General features: G+C 39.4%; 1 protein-coding gene across 5 annotated transcripts; it reads left to right on the top strand.

Annotated features, from left to right (window-relative positions):
- Nucleotides 1–27,803, top strand: TTLL1 (TTL family tubulin polyglutamylase complex subunit L1). 5 transcript variants are annotated; one of them, XM_048969028.1, is made up of 12 exons: nucleotides 77–91; nucleotides 254–402; nucleotides 2,764–2,876; nucleotides 5,200–5,324; nucleotides 9,487–9,695; nucleotides 11,602–11,782; nucleotides 12,805–12,939; nucleotides 13,107–13,215; nucleotides 15,909–16,052; nucleotides 17,798–17,884; nucleotides 18,929–19,092; nucleotides 20,506–27,803. In XM_048969028.1, the coding sequence occupies exons 4-12, from the start codon at nucleotides 5,212–5,214 to the stop codon at nucleotides 20,633–20,635; spliced, it is 1,272 nt and encodes a 423-aa protein (XP_048824985.1). In that variant the 5' UTR covers nucleotides 77–91; nucleotides 254–402; nucleotides 2,764–2,876; nucleotides 5,200–5,211; the 3' UTR covers nucleotides 20,636–27,803. The 5 variants fall into 5 exon arrangements, with proteins under 5 accessions (XP_048825016.1, XP_048824995.1, XP_048824985.1 ...); XM_048969038.1 differs by lacking the exon at nucleotides 254–402 and having other exon boundaries at nucleotides 30–91; XM_048969018.1 differs by lacking the exon at nucleotides 77–91 and having other exon boundaries at nucleotides 98–402.

Raw genomic sequence — 27,803 nt, 5'->3', positions numbered from 1 at the left:
GGAAGTCCCGCCCCCTGCGCGTCCCGGTTGCTAGGGAGCGGAGCCGGAAAGGGCGGGAAGGGGGTGATGGAGCTGGGCGCGGCCGGCGCAGGTGAGAGCAGAGCTTCTTTCTCCTTGGCGTTATCGCGATAGGTTGTGGCTTGGGACCCTTGCTGTGGGATGGACGGCAGATGGGCGTCTCCTGATGCTCCCCTTGCAGGCTTGCTCTCTGTCGTGCTGTAGTCGCTCGTGGTCGCTAACGCTGTGCTTACAGAGCGAAGCTGTGTGGCTATGAGCTCCTGTGAGGTCTGTTGTCATAGAATCACAGAATGAACTGGATTGGAAAGGACCTTAAAGCCCGTCTGGTTCCAGTCCTCCGTGCTGCGGTGGTCTCAGCAGGTTATCAAGAGTACCTTCTTACAGGTTAGAAGATTCCTGTAGAAAATTGAATTGTATTTAAAATGCTGCAGAAAATAAGATTTTTTTTTTTTGTATGGCTTACTATGTTGTTATTTTTTATGAATTCTTGTATGTGGGTTTTAGTAATTAAATAGCATAAAATCATTAAACTTTGATTCATGAATGCTTTGGGTTAAGCAACTGAATCCTTGTGTGTCATTGCTTTTTGTTTTGGTAGTATCTAAAAGGCCCAATGAAAAATCATCAGCTTGTGGAACTCGGTATTGTATAAGTACAGAAAAAAGACCCCGAGTCTGCACATGCTCTTTTCTCTCCGTCTATTTATGCTTGATTTTAACTTATGTTTACAAATGTGAAGGAAAATAGGTGTGCCTGGATCTCTCCAAAATCAAGGCCTAATAAGCAGTAGTGTCTCTGCCTTGTTGGGTTTGTTGACTAAGGTTAGGCAAGAAGAAGTGGGAGCACTGTGTAATGGACTGTGGCTCTCAGGAGGAGAGAAACTGTAGAGGTATTGCTTTTGTAGCAACTGTACATCTTGACATCCAGGCCTGGAAGCTTGAAGGCCCCTTGAATGCCATTCCACTGTCTTAGCTGCAGAAATGGTATTAATTATGTTATTAGCAAAGATGAGTAAATAATGCATTTTGAAGTTTGACTTTTTGATGAAAAATTCTAAATGGAGGGAGAAGTAGATGGTGTTGTATGTGGGTGAAACTTCACTCTCTCCCACTTCCTTGCATGGCAGGTTTTGTACTGGGGAGATGCATGTGCTGAAGAGTGTGCTTTTGGCTTAGACATTTAATTATGAATCAGCACTTTTCTGTAGTGTATTTCGGTGAAGGATAACTATGAAAAGTCAGTAGGCTGCAATTCTGTAAGTAATTTGTGGAATGAACTAAAGAAGGACTGAATAGCTATGTTGAAACTGATTCTGTGAGCTGACTTCACCAGTATTGTCATTTGCTCATGTTGCTGCTGTCAGAAAAGTTTCATCTTCTCCCTTGAGAAGTAGCAGTTGCAGATACTTGGCTTGTTTTTTTGTTGAGCATTTCCATCTTCTAGACTTCACTGTTTTTCTCAAACAAAAAGGGCCACGATGTAACACAGTACATGAGGGTAGACATAAGTAACTGAACAAGAGAGATGTGGATAAACTAATAAATATCTTTATTGATGATTTTGGACGAGGGGATTGAGTGCATCCTCACTAAGTTTGCAGGTGACACCAAGTTGGAAGGTGAGGTGGCATCTCAAGTGTTGTGTTCAGTTTTGGGCTTTCTTTCTGCAAGAAAGACATTGAGGCCAAAGAAGTACAGTAAAGTCAGTGAAGGGTCTGGAACAGATAAGGAGTGGCTGAGGGAACTGCAGTTGTTTAGACTGGAGAAGAGGAAGCTCTTTATATCTCTCTAGACCTCTCTGTAGCAAAGTGGGGTTCAGCTCTTCTCCCAGGTAACTGTGATAGGATGAGAAGTAATGGACTTAAGTTGCAGCAGGGCATTTTCAGCTTGGCTATTAGGAGAAACTTCTTCTCTGAAAGAGTGGTGAGGTACTGCAGCAAGCTGCCAATGGCTGTGGTGGGCACCCCATCACTGGAGGTGGTTCAAGAAATGTATAGATATGGTGGCACTGAGGGACATGATTTAGTGGGCATGGTGGGTGATAGGTTGACTGTTAGATGATCTTAGAGGCCTTTTCCAACCTAATTGATTCTATGATTCTGGGACACTGAAATGAGTTCAGAGGAGGGCTGCCAAGGAGGCCGAAGCACTTGGCCTGTAATGAGCAGCTATGAGAGCTGTGCTTCTTTGGCCTGGAGAAGAGGCTGCTCTCACCTTTCTTCCTTTACTTACTGTGAGGAGGTTTTTGAGGAGACACAGCCAGACTGTTTGTGATGATGAACGATGGGAAGATGGGAAACAATGGGAATAAGCTAAAATGAGAGGTTCAGGCTGAATGTATGGAAAACTATTTTCACTGTGAGAACTGTTGAGCAGTGAAAAAGGGCACCCAGGCCAGCTGTGTGGGCATTTTCCAAATGTGGCTAAATAAAGCCATGACCATATAGCTCACTCTCCTTGGAGCAAGCACTGGGCTAGGAAAGTCCTGAGCTCCCTTCTGATCTAACAATGATGAAAGGCTGCTGAGGACAAGTGAAAGATCTAAAGTAGAAAGCGACACCTAGTGTCAGGAATTGAAATGCAGTTTGTGAAGACTTCAACCTTAGGTCTGGGAAACTGCTTCAAAACGTTTAATGATACTACCATGTCCTCTCACATCAGTGAGGGAAAGGAGAAATCATAGCTGTGTGAGATACAGTGAGACAACAAAAAAGTTGGTGACATTACTTTGCTTCTTTCCTTATAGAATAGCAAATTGTGATTCTTCATGGAGCGTGCAGTGGATTTTTCTCTGAAGTTGTGGGCCAACACCATAAAGTAGGAGGCATTACTTTCAAAGCAGCCTTCATATTGTGGTTGGTGAGTAAAGTAAAGCAATGTGAATGCTCCCACCCAAAACAAATAGAGAAAACATTTATATGTATATATGTTTACCTGCTGGAGAGGAGTTCTGTGGAGGACCTGGGTGTCCTGGTGGTCATGAGCAGCAGTGTGCCCTTGTGGTCAAAAAGGCCAATGGCATCCTGGGATACATTAAAAAGAGCACAGCCTGGAGGTCAAGAGGTGATCCTTCCTCTCTACTCTGCTTTTGATGAGGCCACATCTGGAGTATTCTGTCCAGTTCCGAGCTCCTCTATTCAGAAAAGGCATGAAACTTAGAGAGTCCAGAAGAGGGTCACAAAGATGATGAGGGGCCTGGAGCATCTCCCAAATTAGGAAAGACTGAAAGCCTTTTGGGTTTGTTGGGAATGTTTAGCCCAGAGAAGACTGAGAGGGGTTCTTATCACTGCTTATAAATCTCTGAAGTATGGGAGTCAAATGGATCAGGCCAGGCTCTTTTCAGTGGTGCCCAGCGACAGGATAAGGGGCAAAGGGCACAAAGTGGAACATCAGAAGTTCCATCTGAATGAGGAGAAGCTTCTTTACTGTGAAGTTGATAGAGCACTGGAACAGGCTGCCTTGAGAGACTTTCATTCTCTGAAGATATTCAGAAACCACTTGGATGCTTCAGGGAACCTGCTTTACCAGGATTTGGACTCGATGATCTCCAGAGGTCTCTTCCAACCCTTATGATTTTGTTATATCAGTCTTGATTAGAAGTACAAAACTTTCTGTGCTCTATGATTGTGTTTGTTTGTTTGTTTTTCAGTAAATATTACCTAGTGAGTTTATGCTAATGATTTCCATCGTTGGTTTGTTTAAGGAGAGACTTGAGCTGTGTGCCCATTCGTGAAGCTTGAATTGGGTGGGGAAAGATCCTTGTAACTAGATTTCTTTTTTTGAAGCTGCCCAGATGACAAATGCAGGCTCTCAGTCTGAAACTGGGATGTTCTTTTCTGTGGTTTTTAAAATTGGTTCACTTCTTCCTTCATACTTAAGTGTTGTCCACTTTTCTTCCTCTTTGACGGCATTGGTGGACGAACGGAAGGCGACCGATGTCATTTACCTGGACCTGAGCAAGGCCTTTGACATGGTCCCCCACCACATCCTCATCTCCAAATTGGAGGGAAGTGGATTTGATGGGTGGACGACCCGATGGATAAGCAATTGGTTGAAAGGCCGCAGACAGAGGGTGGTGGTCAATGGCTCCATGTCCAGGTGGAGGCCGGTAACAAGTGGTGTCCCCCAAGGGTCTGTCTTGGGACCGGTGCTCTTTAACATCTTTATTAATGACATCGATGAGGGAATTGAGTGCACCCTCAGCAAGTTTGCTGACGACACCAAGCTGAGTGGTGCGGTTGATACGGTGGAAGGAAGGGATGCCATTCAGAGGGACCTCGACAGGCTGGAGGGCTGGGCTCGGGTGAACCTGATGAGGTTCAACACGGCAAAGTGCAGGGTTTTGCATTTGGGCCGGAAGAACCCCAGGCACCTGTACAGGCTGGGAGGAGTGGTCCTTGAGAGCAGCTCGGCAGAGAAGGACCTGGGGGTCCTGATGGACGAGAGACTGAACATGAGCCAGCAGTGCGCTCTGGCAGCTCGAAAGGCAAATGGGATCCTGGGCTCCATCAGGAGAGGGGTGGTCAGCAGGGACAGGGAGGTGATTGTCCCTCTCTACTCGGCTCTTGTGAGGCCCCATCTGGAGTACTGTGTCCAGGTGTGGAGCCCTCAGTACAAGAAAGACATAGAGATTTTGGAAAGGGTCCAGAGGAGGGCGACTAAGATGATCAGGGGGCTGGAGCACCTCCCCTATGAGGACAGGCTGAGGGAGTTGGGCTTGTTCAGCCTGGAGAAGAGAAGGCTGCGGGGTGACCTCATTGCAGCCTATCAATACCTGAAGGGAACCTACACCCAGGAGGGGAGTAAACTCTTCAAAAGGGCTGACAACAGCAGGACTAGGGGAAATGGATCCAAGTTGAAGGAGGGAAGATTTAGGTTGGATGTTAGGGGGAAGTTCTTTACTAGGAGAGTGGTTAGGCCCTGGAACGGGCTGCCCAGAGAGGTTGTGGATGCCCCGTCCTTGGACGTGTTTAAGGCCAGGTTGGACGGGGTCCTGGGCAACCTGATCTAAATGTGTATGTTTGGTGGCCCTGCTAGGCAGGGGGTTGGAACTACATGATCCTTGGGGTCCCTTCCAACCCGGGTGATTCTGTGATTCTGTGATTCTGTGTGACTTGTCCAGATTGTTTTTTTTCACATCGTGTTTTTTACTTCGCAGCTTAACTCTGTTCTTTACTAACAGGTTGATGGGATAATGGCAGGAAAAGTGAAGTGGGTAACTGACATAGAAAAATCAGTTCTAATAAACAACTTTGAAAAAAGAGGCTGGATTCAGGTGGCAGAAAATGAGGACTGGAATTTTTATTGGTAAGTACTGGTGTCTAAGTTGTTGAAGTATTTAAATATATTAATAGCTTTAGCAATAGTACAAAATGCATATTTAGAAATAAAAGATGCATGTGTTAGCTTTAATTTGCTGAAGTGCTCCTACAAGTGTAACATTGTTTCATTGCTTCTGTAATTTAAAGAAGAAAAAAAAATCTAACACTGTTGCTGATCTTTTCCTTGGATTTGTATTAGTAAATCCTGGTATCTGTGCAGGCCTGCTATCGTCGTTAGGATTCATGGGGCCAGAAGGTCCTGTCAGCAGGGATCCTTTCCCCCATCCTTTCTAATGACCTCAGATGCCTTTCCAGTTTCCCAAAGATTTTGTCATGCAGTGGAAAATGATTAACTTAGCAAAGAAGACCATCACTTCTGTGGATGCCTACTGTAAAAACCTCAGGCCAAAGGCTGTAGTTGCTGACGTGGTTTTTGTTTTGTTCTGAAATGTGATACCCAATTTTACTCCAATTTCTTGCACACAGTAAGCAGAATTGTTCCTTTATGATTGAAGGGGTTCTTTGACCTGAACAGAATCTTTGAAACATATCTTTCCCTCAAATTTTTAGCATACACATGTTTGTGTGTGTTGACAACATAAAGAAAATGATCCATGGTTCTGGTATATGATACAGTATTATTTTATCAGTGTTGCAGGGGCTTGTCCTGTTATCAGAATGCAGACTCCTGTAATAAAGGCATCGAGGACTGCATTCCCCTTCTTGTCCTCAGAAAAGATTTACATGCAGACTTATTCAATATTTCAGTACATTCACTACGAATGTAAAATTAAATCAAGATAATGGATTTGTTTAATACAAGACGAAGAGGGAGTTGGGCCTTTGGGGAAAAACTAGCGGAGCTCATTGGGAGGGCTTTAAACTAGGTCTGAAGGGGAACAGAGGGGGTAGTGAGCCTTCCCACGATGAGATGTGGAATGGCATAGCTAGAGGGACAGAGTGCTAGCAGGTGCCTTGAAGGACCCACTGCCTTGAGAGGTGCTGGCAACACTACAGCACGTACAAAATCCTGTGATGGTGTAGTGACTGCTGGGGCAGTAGCAGAAGGCAATGGGGAAAATCAAGGGAGATACTTAAAGGATAACTCCTTTATTCCTTTTAAGGAGGTGGCAGGACCAGCTGCCCAGCTGAAGAGCTTCTACACCAAAGAGCACAGCTTGGCTAATAAACAGGGGGAGCCAGAAGCTACTGTGCTACCAGAAAATTATGGTACAGTTGTCATCACTGAAACCTGGTGGGATGATTCTCATGACTGGAGTATGGCTGTTGACTGCTACAGGCTGTTCAGAAGGGACAGGAGGGAAGGGGATGTTGCTATCTTTATCAGGAAGGGAATAGAATGTAAAGAACTGTCCCTAAAGAATAGTCATGAGCAAGTCAAAAGGCTGTAGGTGACAGTTAGAGAGCAAGGCAGCAAATGGAGCCTTGTGATCAGTGTCTACTACGGGCTACCTGATCAAGTAGAGCCTGTAGATAAGGCCTTCTACCTCCAGCTACAGGAGGCATTGTGATCATAAGCACTCATCCTGTAGGGGGACTTCAACTACCCAGAAATCTGCTGAAAAAATAGCCCAGCAAGCTGTAGGCAATCCAGGAGGCTCCTGGAATGCACTGAAGATGATGTGTACCCTTCAACGTCCTTCTCTTCAAATTGGAAAGATATGAATTTGGTGGGTGGACTGTTTCATGGGTGAAGGATCCGAGTTCCATGGTTGCAGGATCGAGTCCAGAGAGTGGTGATCAATGACTTAACGTCTGGATGGAGATCAGTGATGATTGGTGTCCCCGAGGGGTCAGTGCCAGGACAGATACTCTTTAATATCTTCATCAGTGACATTGACGTTGACGGTGGGGTTGAGTGCTCCCTCAGCAAGTTTGCTGGTGATACCAAGCTGTGGAGTGCATGTGCACCAGAGGGACAGGATGCCATCCAAATAGACCTAGACAGGCTTGAGCAGTGGGCCTAGATGAACCTAATGAGGTTCAACAAATCCAAATGCAAGACCTTGCACCTGGGTCAAAGCAACATCCACTAGCAATACAAGCCAGGGAATGACGAGTGTAGCCCTGCTGAAAAAGACCTGGGGCTACTGGTGGATGGGAAGCTGGACATGAGCCAACAATGTGCCCTCACAGCTGAGAAATCCAACTGTATCCTGGGCTGCATCAAAAGAAGCGTGGCCAGCAGGGTGAAGGTGACGACCCTACCCCTTGACTCTGTGCTGGTGAGGCATCACCTGGAGTACTGCATCCAGATGTGGAATGCTCAGTACAGGAGAGAATGGAACTGTTGGATTGTATCCAGAGAAGGACCACAAAAATGATCCCAGGGATGGAACACCTCTCCTGTGAGGACAGAATGTGAGAGCTGGGGCTGTTCAGCCTGGAGGAGAGAAGGCTGCAAGCTGACCTGGTAGCAGCCTTTCAATATCTAAAGGGGAGTTACAGGAAAGAGGGGGACTGAGTCTGTGATGATGGAACAAGGGGAAATGGTTTCAAGCTCAAAGAGGGTAGATTTAGTTTGGATAAAGGGGAAAAAATGTTTTAGAGTGGGGGCAGTGAAGCAATGAAACAGGTTGCCCAGTGCTGTGGTGAATGCCCTGTCCCTGCAGACATTCAAAATGAGACTGGATCAGGCTCTGGGCAGTGTAATCTGGCTGTGCACAATGTCCCTGTTCATTGCAGGAGAGTTGGACTACATGGCCTTTAAAAGCCCCTTCCAACTCCAAGGATTCTCTGATTCTAAAACTGAAATGCCATCACAGAATGCAATAATCTACGGGGGCTACTCCAAAAGTAATGCCTCCTGTTTTGTTAAGCCAGCCCATGATAATATAGGTGGATGTTAGTGGTGTGGTGGTGGGGGCTGGACCTTTCCACCAGTATTCCTTTACAGTTTGTTGCTATGTGACAGCAGCAGAGGGACAGTCTGACCAAATGGCATCTGACTTGGAAGTGTGACATTGAATTCCTTTTTGTGGAAAAAATGGCACCCATTGACATTCATTGATGCTTGCTGAATGCTTATGGAGTGGCTGTTTGAAAGGGAGGGTATAAATGGTTTGGTATACTTAGAGGTGCTTTTTCTGCCATTTAATATGTAGGTTGCTCCAAAAGTAATGCCTCTTATTTGTTTCCATGGAAACTACAACAGATACAAAGAGCACAAGAACACCATCTGATAGTGTAAATTCTCTGCAACAAAACACTATTTTTTCAACGTAGTCCTTTTCAAATATGACAGAATGGCAGTTCATACTGCTGACTGTGCTTTTTGTTAACCACTTATTAAATGAGTAGGAGTGTAGTAATCTGCTTGTTTTCAGAATGCAGCTGAGGGGAGGAGTTAGGGAGCAGGACACTCGTGGAAATTGCTGTGTGGCTGATTTGGTTTTGTTTTGCCTTCTTCCTGGAACGATAGCCCTGCAGATTGTGAATTTAAGAATATTTCCTGAATGCCATCATTGTGACACCTTTAATATAGAAAACTCTGTGTTTTTGACCCTATTCTTGTATTCTGTGAGAAACGAAGTAAACAGCTGATTTGGTGTGGTTGCTGTAGTATTCTGCTCTGTTATCTACAGGTGTTTTTATTAAGATCTGCGATTCACTAATTTCCGTTCATATGCTTGACGCCCTCCAGAAATATAATAGCAAGGTAACCAGTAGTGATGGTTTTGTGGCTTTTTTTTTTTTTTTAATGAGAGAAAAACTGAGTTCCAGAGAGAAAAGCAATAAATTAGAAAGATATTTCTGTAGCATTTGGGTGTGTAGGAGTAATTTGTAGACCCTGCTGAGGGCTGACCTGTCTATCAACAATCCAGAGTCTAGTAGAGACAAGTTTTCCTCTTTCTTGCCTCACCAGCTGCCTCAATTTTATTAGTATAGGAAATGATAAAGCATCTGGAAAGATTTCATTTGCTAACAGAGATTCAGAATATGTTAGATTGTCACTGAAGCTAAATATTTTGCTATGCAGAGCAAGGAAGAAGTGTGAGAGGGAGGAGATGAAGTGACGTGACTGCGTGGTGCATAGATACCTGCTGGGTTAAACCACAACAGTGACATACACAGTTTCAACTCTGATCTCCTTAGAGAAATCATCTGCTGTCTGTCTTTGTTTTCAGGATGAGTGTACAAACAATCAGAAATGTTTTCAGTGTGGAAACTGGTTACCGCCTTTCTGATGACCAAATCGTCAACCATTTCCCCAATCACTACGAACTGACCAGAAAAGATTTGATGGTAAAGAACATCAAACGGTATAGGAAAGAACTTGAGAAGGAAGGAAGTCCTCTTGCAGAAAAGGATGAAAATGGAAAATATATTTATTTGGGTACGTGGTTCTCATTATCTGTGTTAACTTTGCCTTCTGTGTTGTTGATAAACTGACGGCATTGTAACTTAGAGAAACAGAACAGCACATTAATGAACATATTCTAATGTACGTGTTGCAACATATCTGCAGTGAATTGCTTGCAAGTAGTACAAGCAACTGAGATTACCCATTTTTACCAGTTTGTCTTCAGAGACATAAAACTAATGTATTTTAATTATCACATGCAGGTAATTTAGCTGCAGCATAGCTTGTCTTCCAGTAGGGAAGGAATTTTGCTAGGTTTTCTGAACTTCTAAAGTGTTCCAACACTCAAGTGGCTATCTGTCAGCAGGTGCTCTGTCAATAACAGTCAGTTAAACAGAATAAAGTGTACTCTATCCTAAAACTGTTCTGCGTTCTGCAAATGTTACTGTCTTCTTTCATTGTCTTTTTCTCCTTCTCACTTCCTACAAAGCTGTCATTAGAGCATAAGGAAACAGATAGGAATAGGGAAAATGATTTAAAGACAGTAGTAACAAACATTTCTTGTGAAAAGCTTGGAAAATATAGCATTTCATAAACCTTGTTTTGAAGCAGAATAGCTAATGTTTTATAGATTTGAGAGAAACAGAGTGTGGGGTTTGTTCAAGAACTGCTGAAAATAGAGACAAAGGAAGGCTAAAAGATTGTTTCTGTCGTACTACTACAGCAGTAATGTGGTTCTGCCACTGTCTACTTGCGAGCATTCAGGAATATTCAAAGAGAAGAACACATCCTCTTTGTATGTGTTAAATTTGTATTTAGATGTGGTTAGGTAAGTAAGTGCTTAATGAAAACAACTTATCAGTGCAACATTAATTGAAGAAACATGGGTGAAGTGATCATGAAATGGTTATGTCAGGATATACAAGAATAGATTTGTAAGTGTGTGTGTGTGTATATATATATAGTTTTTAAGTGGGAATATTATGGGAGTAATATATTTTGCTCTAAGATCATTGGTGGTACAGAATGACCCTGGAACATCATGTCAAAAAAAGGCTGGAGTTTCTTTAAATCAAATCTGGGAAGGAAAAAAAAAAATCTGGAAATCCTCTACTGGAGCAAAAACTTAAATAAAAATAATTTTTGGTAGAAAGGCTTCTGCCAGAATGGGTAAGCTTTTCAGAAGCAAAATTTAGGGGAAGTTGGAGAACTGATAATGACTACTAGGAAATAAAATTTAAAAGGCAAGCAAGCATCAAAACAATAGACTGGGGGGGAGAAGAGCAAAGTTGCCTTGGAGGTGTGCAAACATTGCAGTGGAATAGAGATGGGGACATGCTGAGTTGATTTACATCCAGGGAAAGTGAAATGAAATCACTGTTTATCCATGTAAGAAAGAAGTAGTGCTATATGGGCGGGACTGAGAATAATCAGATAGCAAAAAGCACGAAATACCTCTCTTTAGATTAGCAAGTATGGTAACTCTGAGCCTGAGAATAAAGAAAAAATGACTCATGAGACTAGCACAGAAATTAAAAATTGCCACATCTGAAGAGGAAACAACATCAACATTTGGGTATTTGTGTGTACAGAGAGGATGACAGGATGGGATGGCTTGCAGAGTGGTAAAAGCTGACATATGAAGATGAGGGAATCTGCTAACAAGAGTTTAGTTGCAGTGGTGTATAATACTATAATTGGGCATCATTTAAACAGAAGAAAAATGATTCAAATAAATAAAAGTTCACTAGTCTGAAATTAGCAGCATACTAAAGCCATTCTTTAAGTAAGAATCATAAACTAAATGAAATAAAAAGCAGCATGTGTTTTATTGGAAGTTGATCATGCCAGATTAGAAAAACTTGCTCTATAATAATGAAGATTCCTCTTTAGATGTACTGTCCTTAATGGTGCACTCTTTTTTTCTTTTTCAACTCAGATTTTGTTCCAGTAACTTTTATGCTTCCTGCTGATTACAATCTCTTCGTTGAAGAATTCAGAAAGAATCCTTCCAGCACTTGGATTATGAAACCTTGTGGTAAAGCTCAGGGAAAAGGAATATTTCTAATCAATAAACTGTCTCAAATTAAAAAATGGTCTCGAGATAGCAAAACATCCTCGTAAGTGCTTAAAAACTAAACCCGTTCTTGTTCTTCTATAATCAGATGAACCACATCAGCGTGCTGGTAGTCTGATGCACGGGAAAGTTATTCTGCTGTTATAGCTTTGTCATTATATAGATAGTTTTGCATTTGATCTCAGTTATCTGACTTTGTCATTTAAACAGGTCTTAATATGGCTTATGTTGGTGTGTGAGAAGATATAAAGAACAGTTAGAATAACTATTCTCTATTAAAAAAAAAAATGCTTTCAGTGTCTTTGGAATAATGTGCAAAAACAAATTGTTCTGCTCTAACAGGAAGTGAAGACAAAAATCTTTCCCTGAGCAATTTGTATCATGATTTTATTGAATACATATTGATTCACTTCTTAAATTAGTGCAGAGGAGGAATGTGTGTGCATGAAATAAATCCATTATCTGTTGGGAGCACAAAGGAGTACACCTCATGTGGGTGTCCTGCTTTCAAATGGACTTAACGGTGTAGCAACCTATGCTTTTCTCTGACTAAGAAGTGTTTTGATCTCAAAGCTAATGCTGATTTTTTTCCCTGTTACAAGTTGACTGGCTGAATACCCCTTGAGACATTTTTTTCTGTTTATCTTGGAATCTGAAGAATGTCACAGTCTGAAAGCTAGCTTTTCACAGTGGTTTGCCTTGGCAAACCAAGCATAAATACAAACATTCTAGGAATATAAGGCCCTGAATAACGAAGGTAATGTAATACATGCTTCTTGTCTGTAGACAAGCTCTAGATGTTCTCAAGAGAAAAGAAAAGACTGGTGTGTAGAACTGCTTTCTGAGTGGCTCAGTTAGCTGCCCTGCCAAATTCAAAACTGAGTTTTAATGGTTAATTGATACTGGTCTTCAGGTTTGTATTTTAGACTTGCTGTTTTTTTGTACATAATGCCTGCTGCCAAGTGTGTTATTGTTAACCAGTATAACTTTGTACGTTATTTTGTCAGTAAGGTGCAAGATTTCTGTTAATTCAAAACTTACAAACTGTTTACTTATGTGTTACAGGTTTGTATCTCAGTCTTCCAAGGAAGCCTATGTGATTTCTCTCTACATCAACAATCCATTACTGATTGGGGGAAAGAAATTTGACCTTCGTCTGTATGTTTTGGTATCTACGTATCGCCCACTGAGATGTTACATGTAAGATTGTGTATGGATGTGTTTTATTGCAAGAGAACGTTTAACGTAGTCAAAATAATGTTGCCAGTGTTGCATAAAGAAGTTTAATGTGTACGCATATCCTAGGATGATCTTTTCCATCCTTTTTACTGGGATTTAACATACCTCAATGACTTTTTGCATTTAAGGTATAAACTTGGATTTTGCCGATTTTGCACAGTAAAATATACACCAAGTACCAGTGAACTGGATAACATGTTTGTACATCTTACAAATGTTGCCATTCAGAAACATGGGGTAAGTGTATCAAGTTCTTAGGTGCTATTCTCCAACAAGACTGATTTTCTTAAGCTGTCCCAAAATAAGAAGGCTCTATTTGTCTCATTCTTTATCATCTTGCAATTAAACTGTCTCAGCTTGACCATAAAAAAAAGTTTTAGAAGACTGCAGATAAAATGTATGCAAGATAAGGAACTGCAAGTTCTGTAATTGACTGTGATGCCTTCAGTCTTGACTTGCAGTAGTTGAAAGCAATTTCTTTCCAAGTCTCCTGTCATTTAAATGCTAATGTACTCACTTAGCAATTGGTTCCGTGAGCAGTGGAATTAATGAAGCCCGGTTATGGTGGATCTGCATTTTATAATGGCACTTGAAGATCTCCTCTTCCCTTTTTCTTGGCCATGCGGTTAATTCAGCTTTCCTCTTTTCCAGCACTTATTTATGACAGTGGCTTCCAGCATTTTCCTATGTTTCCACCCTCTTTCTTCTCTGTGTAACAAAGGGAGTGTGCATTTGTGGACTTGTGATAAATGTTTGCTTCCTGGCCAGCTAGTGGCTTCCTCTGGAAAGCATAGAGATAGAATTCAGCCTGCGCAATTGTTCCGTCCTCTAATTTGCTGTTGATATTCTTAAAACGAATGTGTGGAAACCTGATAGCTTTGACAGCATCCCCTCTGCCCAAACAAGCTGATATTCCCCAGTAGGAGGAAAGGCAAGTGGGTTAGAGGTAACATTAACAGTTGGACATGTGGTATAACTGCCTGAGCCTTGTTTCTTCAGGGAATCCACTTGATGATGATTATTGACCTGTTTGCCTTTAGCAGATGACTGCGTTTTGTAAAACGTGCCTCTGTTACAGGAATTTAAGCTGTTGTTTCACTTCCTAATCTTGTGGGTTTCATTTTTTTAAGAGCACTGAAAATATGTATGTATACATGAGTGTTTGTGTACACACACACATGGACACTCACAAAACAAACATGCTTTGTCTATTATTGCTTTGTAAGATGTGCAGCACAGCAGAGCTGTTTTTTATCTGGATATTCCTGTAATAAAAGTTTCAACTGTGAATGTCACTTATGGTAATCATGAATCAGAGTAAGTGTGAAAATATGGGGGGTTTTTTGGTACTGAAAATATTTTCTTGCCTGGGTGCTGATTTGTGAATTTGAGATGTTATGATTTGAAAAGGCACTGAGAATTAGTTGGGGTGAAAGTAATTCCCATACAGCGTAGAGTGTAAGTCATGGTTTTGTTGCCAGCAGCAGAGAAGAGATGAGGCATATGGTGTGCTGCCTCTCCTGTTATCATTCAGCCTTTCGTCTTCCATTTAATACCTGTCTGCAACTTTGGAGGCAGCTGAGCCATACAGTTCAGAATAACCTAATTTGAACTGTCAAGTGATTTATCAAAGTTATGATAAGGTCTGGAAAATCTTTTAGGTTCTTGCCCTTCAACTCTACCCTAAACCCTGAGTGAACTCTGGAGTTACTGTGTCTGTACCACACAAGCTCGTGGGAAAGCATCGACAAATTGAAAAGCTTATAATTCAGATTCAGGGAGAGAGAAAGGTTAAAGAAAAGAAAGGAGGGTTAAGTATGCCCATTGGAATGTTTCTGCTAGAAAATATAATTGTACTTAGTTGTTCACTGTGTGTGTAATGCAAGCAAAGTGAAAGTGATTCTTCTACTTCATTGTTTTCACTTAGCGATATTCCATGTTGCCTGCAGTATTCTTCTTTGCTTTGGTGTTTGTAACAACACAGCTGTGATTGTGCAGAGCTCTGTCCACTTGCAATCTATTTTGATTTTGAGTACTTATTTTGAAATGCGGGGAGGGTTGAAAAGTTGATCTCTGTCCTCTTTCTGGAATCTGTGATCTTAAGACATTTTGTCCATGGAGAGAGTGCTGAGAGCCACGTTTCAGATCTTTATTTGTCTATCAAATTTACTGTGGGGGAAAGTTGTAGGAAACAAACAAAAAAACCTCTGAAAATTGATGAGAGGTTTCTCTGACCTTGTTTTAGAGGATGAAAAGTTTGATTCTTCTGACATCCTACTGTAGGCATTCCGTGTTTTAGAACTCAGCAGGTATAGAGTCATTAACTCTTAGAAATACCCTGAGGAGAATCTTCAAAAAGGGACAAAATGTTTGTCCTGTGAGCTATTTGAGAACTGAATATGTCTTTCCATCAGTAAAAATACCTTCACTTTGCTTTTGTCTTTCCATTTAAAGAGAATATATTGCAGGGCATTGATTGCCTCTGAAAGGACAAATATAAAGTAACCTTCTTTTTTCCACTATTCTGTTTCAGTAGTACTTAATGTGTTTTCTACCTTGAATGCTGAATTACCTAAGAAAGCAGTATTTAAAGGTAATTCAGGTGTTATTTCAGTGTCTTCATGATTGCAGCTGTTGTCAGTTGCACCATTAAAAGTATATAATAGCTGTCTGTTTCCTGAAAGGACAAGTCCTTTTAAGTTGAGATTTGTTGTTTGATGTGCTGTGTCCTATAGTACTTGCAGCTGTAATACAAATGGTCATTTTGTATGGAGGACCTAAATATGTAAAACAGAGTAAAAACCATTTGCTGAGTTCATTTTTAAGGCGATATTTGCATGCAGGTAGAAGTGGGCTCTTTATGTGAATGGAACAAAACTGCTGAGCAACTTCAGAATCTTAAAGACTGACTTAATTCCTTAACTCTCCAGGATGATTACAATCATATCCATGGAGGCAAGTGGACAGTGAGTAACTTGCGCCTGTATCTGGAAAGCACCCGTGGAAAGGAAGTTACAAACAAGTTATTTGATGAAATTCACTGGATAATCGTGCAGTCGCTGAAGGCTGTTGCGGTGAGTACTGTGCCTAGAATGCTGTCACATTGCTGCCTAGAATGTGACAACATCATGGCTGCAGGATTTTCATCAGAGTGAAAATGAGTTTGCCCCCAGAAAAACCTGAAATGTATTTCCTGCTTTTTGAGTGACAACACCGACGCCAATTTCTGCAATTCTGTGATGTGCTGATTTGTCTGAGCGGAGTGAATTTGAATCTTTTGTGGGTGAGCAAGCTGAAGAGCTGAATGAATCTATCTTCTTGAGGGTCCTTTGAGCTAATTAATATGACTGGGTACTGCCCTTGTGAATAGTACTGAGCTCTACCAAGGCCCATGATGTCACTTCAGCAATAATGTGTCAAAGAAAAAATAGCTGCGGGGGACAATTTATCACACAAAATGTTGAAGGGTATTAGCTTAGCAGACTTGTATAGCTTATTTTCAGCTCTGCTATATATGGGTCATGGAGTTATTCGTGAAATGTTATCCCCTTTTTTAATTTTTTCTTTATAATAGTTTTCTGCTTGAGTGACTTTTCTAGCTTGAGACATATCCCATCATATGTTAAAGAGCAGGTACTGTGCCATGGGTCAGCAGGGATAGCTGAAGAGCTTTCTGCTGCCAAGAAGAGCCTGTTCTCGAGTGCATGGTCTTGTCATCTTTCTTGGGCTGCTCCTGGCACCATTTTGAGTTGAATCAGCTCATTCTTCCAAACGAAAATTACTGATTTTATTGATGCGTTAGTATTCTGCTAGTGTAATAAGCTGAATCACCTCACTGAAGGATTGGGTGGATGCCAGAACCAGCACAAGAAAGAGGGACAAGGTCGTGAAGCTAGGATCAGTGGGGTGAGGCTCAGCCCTGCCTCTGCTACTATGCAATCACTTTTAAAACCAGATGTGAGAGGAAAAGGAATTTAATCCAAAGCAGAACCTTAGGAGAAAAGGTTTTGAGAATATAGAGGACAAAATGTTTTGATCGGCTGCAGTGCTTCTCTGTCTGTCAGAGAATGGCAGATGTAACGAGAGATGCTCATTCCTCCTTTCCCGCTTTCACTCCCTAAGGAACTGAAAAGCTTTCACTATTAGTCTAGGGGAAACCATGTCACTAACCTGTTACAAAGGTTTCTTTAAAAGATCTGATGAGATTTATATAAAAGTCTTGGCATGCATGCTGTAAATCCTTTGCAGAGGCTGGAAAACTGACTCTCCAGAGTGTGCTTCTAAGCACAACTTGATCCTTGGGCTCTGGCTTTCAAGATCACAGATGACTTGAACTAACTGTAGATTTAAAAAGTATCTGGGAATTGTTTGACCTAAAATTTCTGCAGCAAAGGAAATGTCCACGAATAAGTCTTCTATCTCTGAAGCATAAATAATTCATGATTATGTGAAGCTGTGTTATGTACATTTTTAAATGTCCTGATTTCTCTGGGTACATGCAGGCTGTAAATATTCTTACTACTTTTGCAAAATATGAGAACACTTTTATTTTAAAACTGGAAACACAACGGAGTACTGATGCAATTGGGTACTTGGCATTAATGCAGTCATTAATATTGAAATATTTACCAAGAGCTTGAGGAGAGAGTCCTGAAATTATTTTTAAGCTTACTTGAGAGTAATGTTAGCGTATGTATGTTAGAGTTATGTTAGCTTACGTTGTAAATGATTTGTAATCACGTGACTTCTAGCCAAGAAAGTGTGTAATCAGGTTACTTAGGAAGTTGAAGGTTTTAATGTATACTCTTGTTTTTTCTAGCCTGTAATGAATAACGATAAACATTGCTTTGAGTGCTATGGATATGACATTATCATTGATGACAAGCTTAAGCCATGGCTAATTGAGGTAAAGTCACACAAAATACAGAAATAACTTCCCACTGATTTTTTTTTTCACAGTATAAAACCAAGTAGATTTACATGTAGTCATTTCTGTTTTGAAGCTTTGTCTTTTGTTCCTCTAGTAAGTGGATTAGGCAAAACATTAGAATGTAAAATAGACCTTGTGATGACCAAGCTAGCATGTGCTTTTTTAAATTTCTATTTCTTTTGTCTTTTTGTTTGTGGCTTTCCCTTTTGTCTTTTAAATCCAGTGCATCCTTGTAATTAGACTTCAGAGGCTATCTGAATGTTAGCAGCCCTGTTAGATACTCTATGAGTAGCTGGAAAAATGACTTGATGGGGAGTGACACTTTAAGTAATTGGGATGTTTGGAAGGCTTCTTTTATGAAAAGAATTTAATATATCACATTTGGATCTGTACGTTCAGTGTAAATTCTATCTAAACATCTTCTCAATCTTTTTGAAGTGAAAGATCAAAGCTGTTTATTGTTGTGGTACTGTTTCCCCATAACAAATGTGGAATGCAAGAGATATGTTAAACTAACCCCAGTTTCAGCCTTCACTAAAAAAAATAATACGCAATTGAGTGTTTTGAATAGAGACGTGGAGCCTATGTGTTTCTTCAGCTCACAATTCAAAAGGGGAAAACTTGAATTAAGAACACGAATAAAAGCTGTTTAACTAGAAGAAACCTACGGATTCCTGTGTGTAACAAACATTGGAGTGAATCAGGCACTGAAATTTATGGTTTTGGTATCCATAGAAGCTTAGAAAACTAAACAAAAATGTCTGGCTTGTCTGTTTGACCCTGGGTAACTTAGTTTAAAGAAAAATCTTCAGGCTGACGCTGCAGACACACTTCAGTTTTAAGTTTAAAAAAAAAAAAAAAAAAAAAAAATTCCAATGGGGGATTCCTTTCAACATCTGAGGAAGTGAAAGATGTGCTTTGAGATGCTGATTCTTGATTGCTCAAATAGTACATAAAGTCATACACATGCTGCTTAGAGAACTATTCCACTCATAAAAAATGATTCTTTTTTTTTTGTAGGTTAATGCTTCCCCTTCTCTTACTTCCAGTACTGCTAATGATCGCATCTTGAAGTATAATCTCATTAATGACACACTGAACATTGCTGTGCCTAATGGGGAAATTCCAGACTGTAAATGGAATAAATCTCCACCTAAAGAGGTTCTTGGCAATTATGAAGTCTTGTAAGTTTTAGCATTGTTTTGTATAATTGCAAATGTTTTTCAGTCATCTCACTTCTTTTTAATGTGTAATGTAGACCAAAGAGATAAGGCAAACTTTATTCTCCCATTTTTTGAGGCTGTATTAGCAGCTTTGGAGGTGGGAGTGTGTCCTTCATTCTCTGAGGGAATCTTACTTGTCTGATAAACCTTTGTGTGTACTGAGCTTCCAGCAGCTTCTGCATGTGTAGAGTCTTAACTGTATTAAGTGCTATATATACACTGTAGTTAAACATATAAAACTTGTATCAAATAGTTGTTACCCTTATGTGCACAAAATTGATGCTATTTGAATCTTAGATGTAATAATAATAATATAGTACCAGATATTTTTTTTAATTACCAAATTTAGTATTATTAAAGGGAAAAATCAACAGACGTTTTTACATTGGAGTGCCTGAAGTATCAGCCTAGGATTGATCTTATGCAGAGGAGCACTGTTGTAATGACTGTATTGATTGCAGTTTCACATACTTACTGAGAATGGCCCAGTTAGGTTCTCAAATCCTAATGGTGCAGCTGTTTAGTATATCAAGAATGTGGTTATGTACATAGTCAGCCCAGTAGTTCATGCCAATCTTACACTCTTTCTAGATATTGGTAAAGACAATTAAATGTGTTGGCTGGATTATAAATTAATTTTTAATGTGTTTGCACCTACCATGTAACGTTTTTGTACAAGAGTATAACTAAGCATATATTATGAATGCTCTACAAAATATGATAGTATTATCTTTTGATAATTGTACATAAGCATCTGTAGTCAATGTCTGTAATTTGCACAGCAACTGAGCAGTAAGTGTATACTGAGGTTATCTGAGGCTGTAATGGGCTTAGATATTTAAAGAACTGCTTGCCACTGTGGTTAAGTGTTACAAAATGCACGTCATCAAATGCATTTGGTTAAGCATGCTGTTGTTTGTTCAGCTCATTTTTTTCCTACTCACTCAGTGTTGCAACAGTGGAGTTTTCTAACACTGCAGTTAGCAATCCTCTGCTTGAAGCAATAGCTTAAGATTGGATTGAAGTGCCAGCAGTCTGATGTTCCTGCTCTGCTGTGTAAGAGCAATATTGAGAAGGGCAGAAGTGCACATGAAATTTCACAAGCATGAAATTTCACGAACTCTGTAATTGAACCAAAGCTACCAAGCAGTCTGTTTCTTACCAAAGCTAGCTGAGGATGTTTCAGTTGGTCTGTATTGTAAACCAAGTGGTAGTATATTACCTCGAATAATAGCTGTATTTCAAACTGTGCACTCATAAACATGTTCGTAAAACAGCTTGTATGAAATGTCAGTGCTAAACGTTAAACAAAATAGAGTGTGGAAGAATAGTGACTAGTAGGCTAAGGTGCTGAAAAAATTCTGTCTTCTTCAGATATGATGAAGAGATGGCGCAAAGCGATGGTTCTGATCGTGACTTGCGAAGTCGTTCCGGGCAATCCACTGGAACAAAAGGAAATCGTGGGAGAGATTCAGGAAAGCCTGTACTGACCACCTGGAAATAATGACTAAGCAGAACAGCTGCTGAGTTGGTAGGACAGCATCATGAAAAAATGAGTTCATGAACAGATTTCTCTATTTCGCCATGTTGTGTGAGGGAAACAATCAAAGAAAACAATACAGCCTTTGAAAATAAGTGAAATGAGCACTCCTAAACCTGGATCTTTATAATACATGCACTGACTTGCCAATTATACGCATGCATGTATATATATTTAAAAAGTGTAATATATGTAATTAATTTAATCAAGAATATTTAAGCTTGTAGTTCTCTGAAAGCAACAAATTCTACATTTTTAGAAGCATCTTTGTTCGGACGTTGGAGAAGCCAGTAATTATTATGAGGTTTCTTTATAAAGATGACGTTTAAGAATACATGTTCTGATATACAGAGCAACAAGTGTTCTGTAATTTATTTTCTCAAGTAGCTTATCTCTACATTCCTGTAATAAAAGAGATACAGATAATGGGAAAGAGTAGTAATGGTGAGCGTCAGTATTGTCACAATGGTGGTTCAGCTGCTTGCTAGGAAAAAAAATGTAACAAGGGAAAAAACAGCAGTGTATGGAGTTGAGACTATTGTCAATTAAAGTGGCTAAAGATTTATGACCAGCCTTAGGTACTTGAAAAGTAAGTCTTTACATGCAGGGCTTTTTGTTTGTTTGTTTGCTTTGTTTTTGTTTTTTTGTTTGCTTGGTTGTTTTTTTTTTTGTTTTTTTGTTTTGCCTTAAGATATTTTGGAGCTGATAATTCTTTAAAAGTAGAAGGTTTCACGTAAACAAGGAATGTTTCAGGTAGTATGTTGATGTATTATTGGGCTAGCCATTAGTTTTTACTGCAAGGTAATTTGTCTTTGGAAAATCAGGCAGAACATCTATAACTGTAATAAATCTCATTGCTTGAGAATGGCTGTAAATTGACTGGCTGTAAATCTTTACTTGCACTAGAATTTCTTCATGTAAGTACTTCTGTGTCTTTTTGTGTATTTTGTATGTACTACCACAACAATATTGTTGCATGCGATAAACTATTTCTAGCTCTGATTTCAAAAGTTGTGATGATTAGATACTGAAACGTATAGAGCAAAAATAGGTATTTTGGTCTTCTAACAGCATAGGATATAAACTAACCAGCTGGGTCCATCAGTGGCTACCTTCACTCACATTTCCACCAGTTGTTGAGCTGTTACTTATAATGATGTCTCGATGTGCAGCTCTGATAATCTTTCTTCATCATTATTTCTCTGTCCTCACTCCCCTTCCCCTTTATTTTTTTTTCTTTGATTATGAAGTGTTATGGAGAGAAATACAAAAGGAGGCTTAAAGTTACAAATATCCGTGCACCTGTAATAAACTCTAATCTGGATATCACTAATGCAGCAATACTCAATTTCTGTCTGTCACAGCAGGCTAAGTATTTTTCACCTTTCTGTGTGGCAGGGCTGTATAAATGCGTACATTTTAAACTTAGCCTCTCCTGATGCCCTTAGACATGATCTGGGATTCATCCTTGCAAAAAAGAATGAAATACATGGACTGAGTTGGTCACTCCAAGTGTAATTTTCATCTTCATTAATCTTGGCTGTTTCTTTGAAATAAAGACCAAAATATAGCTGATTGTCTGGTCATTAGACTTAATGAATCTTCTCACTGGCCTTTACAAAAGCATATTCAATTTGGCTCGTGAAGTAAGTTAATATTATTGCATGGCAGTGAAGCTCTTCGAAATCCCAGGTCTCATAGCTGTTAGGTTTGGTGTGTTTTAATTCTTTTTTAATTCTTGAGCCTGAGTTTTGCTTCAGTACTTGAACCTCAACAGGTAGGCCACTCCTAAGTAGATGTACAGTCAGATATTATGTGTTGTGTTAATGACGGGGTACTTAGACAGACATTTCCTGCTTTTTCCAAAATTGGCTGTTACTACAAAGTATGTAACAAGTTGACAACCTTAGGAAATAACAGGCTGTAATATTCTGTAGTATGGTTGTATTTCTTACAGGTAATGCAACAGGGGTGCTCGAATAGAAGGAAAACAGCTTTCTCTCACTTCAATTTCCACTGCTTTTAACTCCTTTCTCTAGTAGCCTGTGCAAAGGATGTTACTGTGGTCTTGTTATAACAGTAGTGCTTGCAATTGAGGCTACAATAGAATGATTACTCTTCCCCTTTATCTTTTTCCTGTTTGTGCAGCCTACTCTAGTGGGGCTCTATACGGAAGAGGTATATTGAGAAATGCTGATTCTGCTGAAAAAGTCAACTGTACTATAGCTTTTTAAGTGTGCAGAAGCATTACATACTAAGCCAGCTGCAGGACTTGCAGTCGGCCTTTTGGGAAAGCTTAGCATGAAGGTAAGAACAAGTCCAGGTTATTAGCAGCTATTGGTGTAGGCTGCTTTAGAGAACTGTGTACTTACTTGTGATTTCACAATGAACCAAAACTGGTTATAATTTCAAAATAACGTTGTTCTTCCAAACTCATGTGTACGTGGTACTCTGTTGGCAGTAGTGTCTTTGCAGCCAGCTGATGAGTTGAATCATGGCCTCGAGAACAGACATTGGCAAGACATACCGAATAGGAACGGCAATACTGAATATTTTATTATTATTTATAATATATTGATTTGATAATATTTATTATATTGATATTGAATATTCTCATTTAGTTGATAGGAGGTTTCTAATGGCTTGGAAAGGACCCACTCATTTGAGCTTGCATTTTCATTAATCAGTATAATAATGCATCCCTTCCAGTCCTGACTTCAGAACAATCATTATCATATTAAATCAAAGTCTTACTATTGCTTTCAGAAAAATTGGATTTCTATCTCATTTCTATTTCATTCACACATTTCAAGAGCAGTATTTTATACAGACAATATTTTTGTAGCAGAGCTATCAATTTGGAACAGGCAAATGCTTCTCTCTGGCCACGTGTAGTAGTGGGAAAGCAAATTTCAAACACCTTATGTGAGGATGAAATGTCTGTTGGATATTTCAAGGATTATCATCACTACCTTGATATTAAAACAGTAATATTACTAATCGGAGCGGGGAAAAAACAACACTTCTGATACAAAACTTTCACTGTGTAGTAATAAAAAACTAGAATTTAGATGTCAAATGTTGATATAGTATTTTACACAGTTGTATCTTTAACCAGTATTGGTAATTTATATTGCAGACACAAACATGGTTTTGGTAATGCAGCGTTCTTTAAAGAGCAAGAAGTCAAAGAGGCTGCAGACATAGTGACCCTCTCTTCCTGATCTCACCCCATTCTCTTTTTAAACACAATGCACTAGTGATTAGAAATAGCAGGCTCTTTTCCAACAGGCTTTTTGCAGAGGTTGAAGTTCAAAGGCTTAACTATGTTATCACTTTTAATACATTGAAAAAACGGGGTATGCAAAAGAAGTCTTAGGGAACAAAACTGAAATGACGTTAAATAGATGATTAATAGTGCCTTTCTCATTATCAGTAACAAGCGAGCAAAAAAACAGCTGGAAGCAAGCTGCAAGTCTTCCTTTTCTATAAAGAACTTGAAGCCTCCTCCTATAGATAATAGAATGCTCTTGTGGAAAAAAAAAGTAGGAAGCTACATTGTTATGAAATATCTATTTTCCTCCAAACTTTTGGTTGAAAAATACGTTGCTTCTTCACTGGAATTTGAGTAAGGAAAGAACTGTGTTCTGTGGTAGCTGAGAGTTTGCTCTGTACATGAAACAACTTGTCTGCAGGCTGCGAGACAGGGGGATGAGAAGGAAACAAAAGCAGTCATAGCTTTCTGGGAGAGAAGGGTAGTATGTGAATGCCGTGCCACGAGATGTTTGTGCGTGGCCTAAAAAGGTAAAGGTGAAACTTTCCTTTTGGTGAGGAGGAGAAACCAGGAAGGAAAATTTTATCTCATGTTCAAGATTTTATCACTGCATTTTTCTCTCCAGTGCTCCTTTAACTAAATCCACTGCTGTAGCAGGGTGGAAATAGTGCTACCAAGTGATGTGTAAACTGATAACAGCCTATGTGTAGCATCTATCAGTTGGAACTGAGGTCATTAGTCAGATGTGTAAGCAGTATGTAGGATGTCTACTATAGGATTTGAAGGGAGTTAAGTAAAGGTGTGACGTTAACGTGTGTGTTACGAGATATTAAATACTGTGTGGATACCTTCATGTGAATATAAGGAGCCTAAATTTCCAAAGGAGAAAGGGCTGTTTTACCTCTATTTGCTAGGGGTTAAATGGGTTTAATGGGTTCTGAGCAACTGACTTTGGCCCTAGGCCAATCATACTCATACATTTGACTTTAGCAAAAATTGTTTTGAGTCTCATTGGGGCAAAATAAATGAGAAATAGAAATCCTCTGAAGTTCTCACTTTGTTTAATGTACTAACTGGCTGGGCAAAGCTACAATAAATGTGCTTCTAAGTCTTGCAGTTCATATGCTTAAGTGATCTGTGGTATAACGGCAGTATTGTATGAAGAATTAAATAGACCAGCTCTAAACAGCTATGGGAGTTGTTATAATGACATCAGTGTAGAAGGAGCTTATTGCTGGAATTGAATACTGGGGCTTGCTTCCCGGGCACTAACCTTTCTCCCTATTAATTCTTTGACATGGATGGCATTAATAAGATTCCCACAGAATAGCTTCTTTATGCAGCTTTAGGAACTTAACTAGAATAGAAGGAACAGTATTATCCCTAAAGCTATTTTGTTGCTGTTGGCTTTACAATAGAGCTTCAGCCTAAAATGTCCCTGTCCGGATTCACTTCCTGCTGTAAATGCAGCAAAACAATAGACGTTTCACAGAAGATATATAGCACTGCACTTCAGCAGGAGAATGTGTCAGGCAGAGCTCATCTATCTGTCATCAAGGAAGGAGCTTTATTCTGTCAGGATAAACCGATGCTGTGTCCAAAGTAGTTACTGTTCAGTTTATGTATGTGGAACTATAACCAGAAGGTAACTTTCGTCTTGTGCCTGCCTTATTAAAACAGCTCACTCAATCCCTCAGTTCAGTGGGAAGCACGCTGTGCCATCTGGTATGTGGGTATCACAATGTAACACTACCGTCCATAGCTAGCTATGCTAACCTCTAGGGTTCCTTCACAAAGAAATGACTTTATTTCTGGATTTCTTGCAGAAAATAAATGTGTAGAGCTGAGAAAAGCTGATTTTAGTCATAATTTTGGTAAAATTTTTGATTATTAAGAGGAAGTAGGAAGATATATGGCTGTCTTGGAAAGACTTTGTTTTTACTGAATAGTAGGAAGTTGCTTGTGCTACACTTTTGGCTGTTGTATTTTTTAATTATTATTATTTAATATTTTCTAAAAATACTCTTTAAAATTTGCTGTCAGAGCGTAGGTGAGCTTCAAGAAACTCACCATACTTGGAGTAGTCCACAGCCAGATCATTTCCAATTGTTTTGATGACATAGTGGTATCCCTATCATTGATGTTGTCCTCTATGCTTTTAATTAACCACAAATTTTGTACCTCCTGAAAAGCACATCACTCACACTTGAGATAATCATTGGCAACTGTTGTGAAATAGAAAAGTTAGGACAGTATGAAGCTGCTTGAAGACATGAATGTGGAAGACAAGGAGATAATAAAGGATGTTTCAAATGAGCATCTCTTCTGTGAGACGAATCGTATTTGATGAAAGTTGTGCAGTTAAGCAGTAAAATTAATTAATTGAGTGGAATTAACTGTAATATTCTGAAATTCTGTGACATTGATTGGCATATATAACCACTAATGGGAGTACATTTGGAATCAAAATATGGTTCAGGGCTTAATTCAGGTCTTAAACTGTAAACATGTAACACTTGGGATTTTTTTAGCTAGAGATAAAAATGCCGAAGAGAATGCCAAAATGTTACAGCAAGAGCCAAGAAAGAGCAATCGAATTTGCTCTGAGGGAATCTCAGAGAAAATGCTAGTGCTTAAAAGGATACGTGAAATTTCTGAGGACAGCGGAGGACACAAAAAGCATATTTAAAAATAGATTGTGTTAAAAATAAAAATAACCATGGGATACTCATCTAAAAGGAGGCAGGGTTATTTATTTATCTATCTGTCTATTTATTTATTTATGTACTTATTTATTTTCAGAAAACTTCCTGTCCTGTCTCTTGCAGTCAAAACTGCATGCCCACCAGTAGGGCTGTGTAAACTGTCAGCCTTTCTTCTAAGATAAAGGATGGAGACAGTCTTTCTCACGAAGTTACAAAGTGAAAGCATCCAAAGAACAACTTAATTTTAATATTTATGGGGGAGGAAAAAAAAAGCTAATCTGAAAATGCTAAAATCAAGATGAATAATATCATGTTAAAAGTATGATTCACGGTATCATTGTGTAATTTATGGCATCATCATAGTGTCATCATGCTGGGGGGTTGCATGACTGGTGGTAGATATAATTAGACCGTTAATCTGTTTTAATTCACTTCAAAAAGGTAAATAATGTTTGACTATCCATAAAGACAGCATGTAAATTATAAATTGAAAAAATAGTAGTTCATCAACCACTGAGGTATTTTCCTCCAAGCAGTTTTTTAAGTGAATGTATGCAGTGCATGTGGCCTCGAGCCTATATATATGTATGTATACATGCATTAAACTGTACTACCATCAGAAATGGATCAAATGGAGCAGCAACGTGTTGACAGCAACATATTGACTGTAGCGCAGACAATTTCTGCTTTCAGATATGGAGGTAATTTACAAAATCAATAGCATTGATCCAAAACGTACACTGTGACAACTTTGATAATGTTTTGTTAACTGTTTCAAATGATACACTTGGAAAACGGGTAATAATTTTACAGTTAAAAAATGTATTCTTAAAGTTGCCATTGTTGTTATTGTCTTATTTGGTTCCAAAAGTGTCCAAGCCATTTTTTTCAACTGAGTGTAAAAAGCATGGGAAATGTTTTGTATCCAGAGGACAGTATTCAGCTGCTTGAAAATGGTGTTCCCTAAAGTGGTGCCTCAAGGATCCCTCAAATCTTAAACGTTCAAGCAAATGATCTTTTGGTGAATATGCTTTTTCTAATTAATCTGCTTTTACTTTTTGTCTTTAAAACAATTTTATAGAATTTATAAAGATGCTTAAGTGAAAAGTTGGAAAATACGATTGTTATTTCTCAAGCTGTATTAAAGTCTGAA

This window comes from Lagopus muta, chromosome 1, assembly GCF_023343835.1.
Source record: "Lagopus muta isolate bLagMut1 chromosome 1, bLagMut1 primary, whole genome shotgun sequence".
NCBI classification, from domain to species: domain Eukaryota; kingdom Metazoa; phylum Chordata; class Aves; order Galliformes; family Phasianidae; genus Lagopus; species Lagopus muta.
Note: the sequence above shows the minus strand (reverse complement) of the source record. Positions and strands in the feature narration are given on the sequence as shown.